Here is an 11,535-nt window from a genome sequence, read left to right on the forward strand (position 1 = left end):
AACACTGGCTCTCTGAGGGGGACGCACAGTCCGAGTTGCAGTGAGAGGGGACGCAGCCTCGGACTAACGCTACCTGATCAGAGTCCGAGTCCGATTGGCAGAGGGGCTGCCAATCAGAGACAAAGAGCACAGTAATGGTGTTCACTTAGTGAAGGTGGCAGCAGACCGTGTGTGTTACTGGGACCTCCACGGAGGCTGGAATTCACTTGTTTTTATATATATAAAAAGATAGCCAACAGCCATATGGACATTTCAGCTTAAAAGAACATCAGGTTGCTACCTGACAGCCTGGCTAGGATGGTGGTGGTGGGTGGGTGGGGCGTGACAGACATAAAAAAAAACTACAGAAAATCCTCTTTGCTCAGTAGGGGATCCCGTCTGAAGCCCCGAGGCTTGGGAGACGTCCAAGAAGGTGATAGCGTGGGAGCAGAGGGCGGACACAGAGATCAGGAAAGGACAGAGAGCGCAGCAGGAAGAGGCAGAGAGTCCAGCAGGGGGAGCCAGGGAGCTCAAGCCAGGGGCTTGACCAGGTAGAGTTTGTCGCCCTGCTCGCTGGTGAAGATGGGAGCCTTCTTGTAGTGCTCCACCAGCTCCTCCATGCTGCCAAAGCGCCGCTGGCCGATACAGTAGACGCCGTCCTGCAGTTGGACCTTGAAATGCTTGTTCTTCCCCACGGCCTTCAGAGACACGGAGAAGTCACTGGGCTTGTGGGGGCGAGACAGACGCGGAGAGAGGAAGCCAAGTAGTGAGAGACAGCATTTATAAAGTCTCACCACAAGGGGGCGAGAGTAACCAAAGTTTTACATGCCGGCTTTTCTAAGGTCACACATCGAGCTGCACGTGGGCACTTTTTAAAAATATATACAACTTTATTTTTCAATTAACTCAGATAAACAAATACTAAACAAATAAATACGCACTTATTTGAGAAATAAGAAGCCCTAGTGGCATGAGACTTGGTCTCCGTGTCGTGGATTAAACAGGAAGTCTCTCGCCTTACCGATGACTCACTGTCTCGTATCAGGAAGTCGCCCTCTGTCCCTTGCTCATTAAGTGCGCACTCCGCTTGGTGCCGTGTCACACCGCCGTAGTACCAATCCTTCCCGGCAAACTTGCCGGTCCGCGAGGGCTCGAGGTGGCCGGTGCGTGGCGTCCCGGGGCCGGAGGTGGGGCCTCTGCCGACTGACCCGTCGCTAAGCACCGCCACGTAGTTCTTGGGCACCAGGCCCACGACGCCCCGGCTGTTCCGACACCTCCACCACTCGGGGTCGTTCTCGGGCTTCTCCAGCACCTCCATGGTCTCGCCCTTCTCGAAGTTCAGCTCCTCGTCGGTGACGGAGCTGAAGGGATACAGAGTCTGGACCGTGTGGATCACCCCGCCCGCCGCCCGCCCGTTCGCCGCCGGCCCCGCCCCAAGTGGGCGGAGTCCGCCCGGCGGCTCGCCGTAGCCCCCGTCCTCGTAGCCGGTCTCCTCGCGCACGTAATTGGAGGGGAACCAGCCGACGCGCCCAGCGTGACTGCCCCTCCACCAGCCGTCGCTGCATTTCTCCATGACGACCACGCGGTCGCCCTTGGCGAGGCTGAGCTCATCCTCCCGCTCGGCCGCGTAAGAGAATTTCACCAGCGCAGGGACGTTCAGGTCGTAGATCCGCTCGGCTCCGCCCACGCCACTCATTCCCGCGCTCCCGTTGGATGGATACTCGGCTTCCATGCTCGGCGTGGGGGAGGCGTCGCGCACGCTCGGCTTCCTTTTCGTTCTCCCGAGTCCTGAGAGAAACACAGATGGGACACACACAGTTAAGTACAACTCTGGGAGAGACTACACCCGGGACACAGAAGCGTCCAGTTTCTTTAATCCAGCAGTGGACCAAATCCCTCTACTTCATTAGACACCTTTCCTCAACAGTCCCAGAGCACGATTAAAACTAATAAGGGGAAGAACAAGAACTCTAACAAAGCAGGTAAAGGGTTAAACCCACACCGGAGGAGAGCGGAAATGATCAGAGACACGGGGCTCTATAAACAAGCAGCACACACACACACCATGCGCAACACACAACGTAAATCACTGGAAAGAAACACGTCTGTTGTTGAAGAGGCGCCCGTGTCTATTTAAATCCTAGTAAATGGGACAGATAAATTGATTCATGCTAAGTAGGACACAACAGCCTCCACAGGTGGCAGTAATAAAGTCTCGGGATGGTGCGGTGCGATGGGCCTCCCAGCCAGCAGGGGGCAGAATGGCGGAGCTGGCCATCTCACGGCAGCCAGGAAAGAGGCAGGAGGTGGATGCCGGCGCGTCAGAGGGTGTGGTCCGACGAGATCCTGTGTGGTGGCCAGTGACCCCGTGGTACAGAAGATACGAAGATGCCAGAACTCAGAACTCTTGCAGAGCTAGCAGGAGTATCCTGGAGTGTCGTTAAACGCCAGTACATTTTAAAAATCAGAGGCATCAGCCAGAGAATGAGAGAAGCTATGTACAAAGCAAATCAAGTCATTTTACACGAGACAGAGATGGAACGCATATGGCTGTGCACGAGACGCAGCAACACCAACACACACACACACACACACGCACAATCATCCCCTTACCAGCACATTCACACACACACACACACACACACACACACACACACAATCATCCCCTTACCAGCACATTCACACACACACACACACACACACACACACACACACACAATCATCCCCTTACCAGCACATTCACACACACACACACACACACAATCATCCCCTTACCAGCACATTCACACACACACACACACACACACACACACACACACACACACACACGGCCCTGGCTCAGGTGATCGGCTCTCAGTCTTAAAGCAACACTGCTACTGTAGCGCGGCCAAAGACGCAGCACAAGCCGGGCAACTGAAAGGAACTGATGCTGATGAACGGAAGGTGCGAATAGTGGGCGCCCAGCGCAGAACTGGAGAATGGGTGGAAGTGGTGTGGGGGTGATGTAGCGTAGCGCCTGCTCATCTAACACTTAAGTGTAGAAGTTACGCTAACGCACACGTTCCCAAAAAAAAAAAAAACAACCCCAACAACAACCTCAAAACGAAAACAGACATGGGGAGGTGGGGTGAGGGGTCGCCGAGCGGCAACGAAGGTTGCAGGTGCTGCGGGAGCCGCGTGCATGGCTGCTCTCTTACCCACATACGCTGCGTACACAGCCGTACAGTCAGGGGCAATACTAAGGGCGGCACACAGCGCTCAGCCATGGCTGTGCAGAACCTGAGGCTGTCACTCAAAGCTGTGTCCTTGAGACACATCAGGACAATCGGAATGCCAGAGGTTTTAAGATGTGAAAACAACTCCAAGAATGTGAGTGACAGTAAATGATTTAAACAAACGAACAAAAAAATTATTCAGACAAGTGTGTCTATGAATTTAAAACAAAGAGAAAATGTGTAAAATGTCATACTGATATTCTATCATAAGTGTCCTGATTTAAGCAATTTTTTACATCACATTATTAGATAAAATTACGCATGCGCACCCCACTCACACACACACACACACACACACACACACACACACACACACACACACACACACACACACACATCTACAGGAAGAGTTTTGTAGAGTTAACTGGAAAACAGGACAACTTGTAAGACAAAACCAGAGCACCACCGTACCGACTGACCGCTGGACAGCATTGAACTCTGACTATTACAGACTTTTCTCATGCTGACCCACGACTGGCCACACTGTACAACAGAAACTGCGAACTGATTATTAAGTTACTGAAGACCACCAACAAATTTCGGCCACATTAAGCAAAAACTTAACACCGGGTTACGTTGCTTTTCAAATCAGTCGAATCAAAATGTATTTCCATAGTGCTTTTTACAACAGATGTTGTCACAAAGCAGCTTTACAAATGTCCAAGTCCAAGCTCCCAGTGAGCAAGCCAGGGGCGACAGTGGCGAGGAAGAACTCCCTAGAGCACGAGGAAGAAACCTCGAGAAGAAGCAAGACTCAAACTGGGGGGCCGTCCTCCTCTGGCAACGGTCACCACAATAACAACAATAATAACAATATAGATATAAGGAGCAATACAAATTGTGAAAGAAAAATAATAAAATGAAAAAAAAAAAGCAATTAATGTCTACTCTGGTTTTCTAGAAGTCCTAGTCTGGTTCCGATGGTGTGTGCGTGTCCAAAACCCATCAAGCACGAGAACGTCCATCAAGGGCAACGGAGAGTAGTTGGGTGGGGTGGAGGTGTGGTGGGAGGAGCCAGGGCAGCTGAGACGGCTCGAGGCTACAGCAGGGGACGTCGGGGGGAGCCGCGGCAACGTATCGGCTCAACGGGATTTGCAGGCATTTAACCTCCAGCATTAACAGGTTGTGTTTTTAATCTGCCCCCGTTAGTGACGATCAACGAGATGAACATTCTAGCACAGAACGGCGATAAATGCGCATCAGAAAGTTCGGTGAACCGGCGCCTATCGATCTGGTGGGTAATTTGAGCCTTGAACTTGGTTAATTGCTCTCAGGGAGGCTCTCGGTGTGAGTGAGCGAGATGGCGTGCCGTCTCGGCGAGCTGCGTAACGAGCTCTTTCCACTCAGCCCCGTCTGAAAGCATCAGCGCCGTTTCCGCCGGGCGGTTGGCCCTCCCGCGTGCCCTCCTCTCTTCTACAGAACTATTGATCGCCACCGCGGCCCGCGCTTCAGGACTCATTAGTGAAGCCGATTAATGATCATCTGGAAGGAGAATTTAAAAAAAAACAAAACAGAAGACAACGGGGTAACGCAGGGCGGCCTCGCAGGGGCGCGAGAAGATGAAAAACATCGCTTTGTAAACCTTTAGTCCGCTGCGATTCTATACTCCATTATCCATAATCTGGAAATCTCTTTGGTCCAACACTCTCTCTATATTCACAATCTTTTTCCCCTCATCTATGAAACTTCTCAAACAATCACCGCTTTCATCAGCTCCTGCCCATGTCCTGGAAGTGCTGTTTGTAAATGTCCTGTGTACTGGACATGTTGTCTTATATGTCCAGCTATATCTTTTACTTTTAATCCTAGCACATTTGGGAAAATAACTAACAAATCCTAATCCACAGTTTTCTGGAAAGGGGAGAAACCAGAGTATGTTTTCTGTTTTCTGGCCAGACTCACAAGGAACTCGTTCTGTGGTCTGCAGGTAGCTCAGTGGTACTCCACTATTAATCAGAAGGTTGTTGGTTCATGTCCCACCACTGCCAAGTTCACACTGTTGGGCCCCTGAGCAAGACCCTTAACCCTCAATTACTGAAGCTGTACTTGTAAGTAGCTTTGGATAAAAGCATCAGATAAATGCCATAAAGGTACATGTACATGAATGGACAGCACACATTGGTTTAGCTGGCCTGGACCCTGGCAGGGGTGTGTGGGTCAGGAACCAGCACCTGGGCCTATAAACGCAGTAATGACAACATGGGGTCATACGAGGACATTCTTCGAACTCATCGTCACTGGGCCTTGGACCTCGGGTGTTATTAATGCCAACAGGTAAATACTATTCCTCAGTGTTTTAAAAGGAAATCTGCTTAATCATTAAAAGGGCAAAAGAAAGTGTTCTTTTCTGCAGAGCCAGAAATGACCTCTGACGTCAACCATCCTCCTCTGCTACAGCCAATCCCGTTCCGCTGGCGTTTATGCTAATGGCCTACACCTGAATCTTTTCGAAAGGTGCACACTGGTTTCAGCTTCCAGGAAACAGGAATGAGTCGGAACAGTGAGAGGGTGAACACGTTTAGTGCATCAAAAGCAGGACTCGGGCAAACTGGGAGAAACCACATGGATACACAACACGCACTACTCACGTAGTTCAATATTTACATGCTGTAAACCTGAGCCTAGCAATCACATAATCCTGAACTAGCGCAGAATGAAAACTAAAGCATGACGTATGCGTAAGGGCCAGTATGTAGGCATTGTCCCAGTACAGCCTGTGGGACCTGGGAGACGCCAGACTGGGCCGAGCCCCGGACATCCCCTGCAAGTGGCTGAGCTAATGTGGGGTATGATGGCAGATTAGCATGGAATTAGGACCCACGCGGGTATGGGCGACACCCACAGAGGGACACTAGCTCACCTAATGTATCCTTCAGGTTCTTCACCAGTGAGGCTTTCTTCAGGCTGTTCTTGCGCTCGACGTAGTTGGAGGGGACGTAGCCCGTGCGGTTGGAGGCATTGCGCACCCTCCACCAGGTCTTGGAGTCGTCCAGGAGCCACAGGCGCTCGTTCTTCCGGATGTCCAGTTCCTGGTCCTGCTGAGCGTCGTAGTCCCACTTGGCTATAACAATCACCTCCTCCGTCATCTTTCATTGAGTCTCTCTCTCTCCCTCTCTCTCTCTCTCCTGTGCACTAGAGAGAGAGAGAGAGAGAGAGAGAGAGAGAGAGAGAGAGAGAGAGAGAGTTAAAGACGGTGTGAGTTATATCTTCAGCAACGCTACTCTTAAAGAGAAAACGCGTTGAACTCTGGCGGAGTTGAAGGGAGATGTTGATTTGTTCTGTGATGAGTTTGTAAACGAGGCACAGTGCAGAGGACGCAGACGGCGTCGGACTTCAACCTCCTGAACGCTCTCCTCCACCTCCCGCCCGTCTCTCCAGATTCCTGCCAGAATCCCGAGATCTTTCCAGGCCTCCTAGGCTGCGCTAAGCGTTTACGGTCTGGTTTTGCCGCCGTTTAATTACATGGTTTCCTGGCGTGTTTACGTTTCAGCGTGTGTGTCCTGTGTTACTGTAAACAAACACGAGCTAAGATGACAGGCAGGTGAGCTACCTGGTCTCCTCTGTCTATGGCCACAGGGCAGAGAGACAGCAGAAAAGCCACGGAAACAAACATCAAGGCTCTGTTAATAGAAAGCAGGTTTAAATCGCTTCCAAATTAAAAAAATAAAATACATTAAAAAAAAAAAAAAAAAAGACAGAACGATAAGAAAACATGTAAGCGGGAGCGGAGGAAAAGAGGACGTGTTCGCGAGCGAGACGCAAAGACGGTGAGGCAGACTGGTCTTGTGCACGTTCTTAAAGGATTAGTAATGCAATCCCTTGTTGTGTCATGAAACAGAGACCTTCACACAGGGCAGGAGAGAAATCATTAAAAAGTCTCCAGTGAGAAGTTTTCAAAATGTGCTTCTGTAGGCTAAACTGGGGGCTACAGCAGAGAACGGCAGAATCCAGCAGTTAACTGGCACGCCAGTCTCTTCAAACACAGCGTCTAGCGGGCGAGACGAGTCACCTGTGTGGGGAATACGCACAGAATCGTAATGGGGTGATTAAGTATTGATGGTGGTGCAGGCAGGCACACCCACAACCCTGCTGAGAGTCTATGGGCATCACTGCTGGCTCAGATACAAACACTGGACACGGAATGCACATGTGTGTGAGAGACAGGGTGTGTGTGTGTGTGTGTGTGTGTGTGAGAGAGAGACAGGGTGTGAGTGTGAGAGAGTGCGCGTACGTGTGTGTGTGCGCGCGCGCGCGCGTGTACAGGAGTGTGATCTCGGGTCGGCGTCTATGTAAAAACTTGTCCGTTGGCCTTCCGTGAGACAGACGCATGACCTGGTGTGCGACCTCACGGCAGACAGCACACAGAGACTGGGGGGGTGTCAAACGTAGACGCCAACAGGAAAAGCGTCTCATGCAACACATCAGTCAGAGTGGGGAAGCCCCCCCCCCACTTTAAAACTTACAGTACTAATCCCGCCCACACAGTGACAGGGCTAATTAGGAAGAGGGACGACCTCACGGCGGGAAAATGCTCCAACACGCTCGGTTCAAAGCTCGAGTTCTCGGGTGAACAGATTCAACTCAACTCCTTTTCTAGGAAAACGAAAGGCAGTTCATAAAAATCCTTTGGTGTGGGAGAAGGGTACACGCAGCGGTCCCGCGAAGCGGCACGCAAACCCCGGGAGAAACATGACAACCCAAAAAAACAACACGGTTATGCAGATGCTCGCCTACGACTGCCTCCGAGATGGCACAGACGCTCACATCTTCTTTGCCTTAACTGTTTAGAGTCATTGTAACAAAAGAAGACCCCCGTTGACCTTGAACAGATTGGGTACGCTGAACTGGGACGTTTTCCCACAGCCCAGAACTCCAGGGAGCGTTTATCGTTGGGGAAAACATCCGGCAGGCTGGAGTCCAGCTGTCTGCTCTGTGCTCGAGATCTTGGACGCGGACGCTCAGACCGTCTCCGTTCGTCCTGCCAGGTGTCTGTCCAGCACGCCATGCATTTTTCCCTGTGCGTTCCTGGAGGAGGCACTACTGGGTGCAGGACATCAGGCACAGACACGCATCAGCATCGTCTAGTGCGGATCACGGCATGAGCTATATGGAACCGTACGAAGCCGTGCCGATACTGGAAAAACAATACGCAGCCTTAGTTTGGGCTTCTGCCTTAGAAGATGTAAGCTGATATCAAAGGAGCTGTTTGATATGTGTGTGGTGTGTGTGTGGTGTGCGTAAATGATCAGTGGTTTCAAGGTCATTTTGTGTTCAGAGGATTCATGCAGCTCTCTAGTTCACAGACCTGGAGATTACAGAACCGGCTTGGCTCGGAGAGATGCGCTCAGAGAGCCTCCAGTTCTGTGCTGAACCTGCGCGCTGCTGCTCCACTCTCGCCAGCCCCCGCCAAGGAACTGATGGCGGCTGAAATTAGTTTGGGGGTTTTTTTTTGGCCACGCAGAGCAAACGGGGAAAGAAAAAAAGGAGTGAAAGCAATAAATAAATAAAGAGGGTGAAGGAAGGAAGCAAAAGAGGGACGTGAAAGTGTTTGCGAGCGGTCCTAATCCCCAGCTGGTTTGGCACGTCCCATTGGTGGGTAGAGGAGCGAGGCTCCCGATTGGCTGCCTCGGCACTTCACACGCTGCTTTCGCGCCCCCCCCCCCCACTCCACACACAAAACCTCAGAAAGGATGGGGGGAGGACATGAGAGGAGAAAACCAAAGTGGAGGAAAAGGTTGAAGAACGTCCGTCGCTCGCTCTGTTCTGCTCTTTGAATTGAGCGACGATCCCGAGCGCCCCTTCCTCATTTACGCCCTAATTTCCTTCCTTCCAGATCTGCTACATCTCCATGTCCGCCAGGAGAAAACCCTAACGGGGTCAGCGCTGGGGGTTTGGGGCTCTTTTGGCCTGGTGTGAACGGGGTGGGGTAACGAGGTCAGGACCGGCACTGGAGTGCAGACGCGCGTTTCCACGTAGTCCTGGATGTGAACCAGCCCACAACTCCTCATCGTCATCCTGTGGCCTTCGCCACCTGAGCAGCGAATCAAGCACACATATACAAGCAAGTTTGAGGAAGAGATGCACTTGTTTTAAGTCAGCCATACAGGGTAGAGAGAGAGAGAGAGAGAGAGAGAGATGAACTGATGTTGGAAGAACACCGGAATGTGAATTCAGGCTGCATCACATACAGCACATGAGCAAATACTCTCAACTACCAATAAAATCTCTGCGCTCAGGGTACTGCGCATCTCTGCTGTTCCCAGGACTGCACTCTTCCGGAACGAGATCTCGGATGTTGTTCCTGGGATCTGCTGGAGCCGTTCTCCCAGTTTGCATGTCACAGCCCCTAGTGCTCTGGTTACCACGGGAACCACGGTCGCCTTCACCCCCACATTTTTTCCAGCTCTGCCCTCAAGGTTTTCGTGTTCCTTGGTCCTGATGTTGAGATCACCACATCTATCACTATGGTCACTATCTTCCAACAGTATCCCAACATACAGGACTGTTGGTACGTGTGTTTATTTATTTATATATATATATATATATATATATATATACACACACACACACACACACACACACACACACACGCACATATATATATACACATATATATATACATATATACATACATATACATACATACATATATAAATAAAAGAGAGCGAGAGAGATTCAACATTGTAGTGAAGTACAAGGTTTCAGAGAAACACGACATGCACGCGCACACAACCTTAAGAGCGCCATTTTTCCGTAGCAGATCTTGGCGTTTGATCCTTGATAATAAAGGTGGCTGTTATTAATGCTGGTGTTCGTTATCCCTCAGGGAGTCACGCCACGTCACTCTGACGAGGTTCGTAACAGATCTGCTCCTGCAACGCAATGCACGGGGCATCTGTTTATCTGACAAGCCCCAGTACGATTTGTGAGTGATGACCTCAAATGAATCGGGCACGCGTGAATGGACAATGTCCGAGGGCGGAGTGCTGATATCATACTGAATGTTGACGTCGTCGCCTAAACAAACAGGGAACGAGTTCTTTATCCATCCTTCATAACAGAAGTGAAGTAGAAATACAAATGCAATTAGTCACCATCTTCATCACCATCATCGTCATCACGCGTATGTCAGTATGTTTCCTTCAGTTCATTTCAAAGTTCTCGTCAGTCTTTTTCTATTTTCTTTCAAGCCATTTGCATTTCTTTCCTAATTCTGTACACAAAAATCCTCAGCTGGTCTCATCAGATCGTGGGTCACTCCACGCCCCGACTGGTCGAGCAGCATAGCGCCCAGACAACCCCACACGCTGAACGACCAACGCAACGCGTCTCGGCTTAGGGTCAGGGTCAGAGTTAAGGTTAGCAGTCTCACTGCTGGCTTAGGGTCACGCAGGGTTATGGTTAGGGTTAGGTCACACAGAGTTAGGGGTTAGGGTTAGGGGCCTGAACGCGCTGCTGTTCCCGGGGTTAGGGCACACAGGGTTAGGGGCCTGAATGCACTGCTGTTGCCGGGGTTATTCTTCCATGATGCCGAAAAACCATTACTTAAAAAAAAATCCATTACTGTCACACGAAACAGAATCTCCATTGTTAACATGGATCGTAAAGCAGCCTGTGACCCCACAGCGACCTCGGAAATCTCAAGCTTCCAACAGACTTCCAAAGCCCAAATGCCTGAGCATATCCTCTCCTCAGTAGCAACACCAACCAACCACCACCACCCCCACCCAAACCCTGAGACATACCCCCCTCAGCATCCAGGCATTCTTTGGGTGGGGGCTCCTCTCAGACAGCTGAGCAGTGTGCAGAATGAAGGCCACAGTCCAGTTCAAAGAGAAGAACGCCAAGAACAAGGACATCAATCCAGGAGCTTCCAGACGTTTCCTAAGGATCCTTAGAAACGACACCATAAACTCCGCTGGCCGAGCGTTTTTGCTGTTGTTTTTGTTCTGGTGGGAAACACTGGTTTCTTATCTACAGGTGAGTAAAAGATGAGTAAAAAGATGACCACAGTTACTTGTATGTATGACCAACATAAACGGGAAAGACCAACAATCCTCGGGTGACATTCACGGTCGCCAGGATACAAGTGGAATGTCGTGTCTGATGGGATAAATGCTCTTCTGCCCCATCCCCCCCTCGAATGGCCAGGGAATGTGGGAGTGTCCGCACGCACAGGGAACAGCCTCGGCTCCTCCAGGAATTTCTCGAGCTCTCACCATGCTGCTGGACAGACGGAATCACGTCAGCAGTCAGTTACTCAAACACGCGTCTCAGTCAG

The 11,535-nt window shown here is 50.7% G+C and overlaps 1 protein-coding gene across 8 annotated transcripts in view; it reads right to left on the minus strand.

The window, feature by feature from the left end:
• Positions 1-11,535, minus strand: part of nck2a (NCK adaptor protein 2a) — a 26,069-nt gene continuing 14,534 nt past the window's right edge. For 7 of the 8 annotated variants that reach the window (XM_035522970.1, XM_035522966.1, XM_035522965.1 and 4 more), the window contains 3 exons: positions 6,115-6,386; positions 1,001-1,767; positions 1-704 (listed from right to left, as the gene is read on the minus strand). In XM_035522970.1, coding sequence (XP_035378863.1) covers positions 510-704; positions 1,001-1,767; positions 6,115-6,340 — 1,188 coding nt within the window. In that variant the 5' untranslated portion in view covers positions 6,341-6,386 and the 3' untranslated portion in view covers positions 1-509. The remainder of the gene's footprint in view (positions 705-1,000; positions 1,768-6,114; positions 6,387-11,535) is intronic. The other variant, XM_035522973.1, reaches the window with a different exon arrangement.

The sequence above is a fragment of the Electrophorus electricus genome, chromosome 25 (genome assembly GCF_013358815.1).
Source record: "Electrophorus electricus isolate fEleEle1 chromosome 25, fEleEle1.pri, whole genome shotgun sequence".
Classification (NCBI taxonomy): Eukaryota; Metazoa; Chordata; class Actinopteri; order Gymnotiformes; family Gymnotidae; genus Electrophorus; species Electrophorus electricus.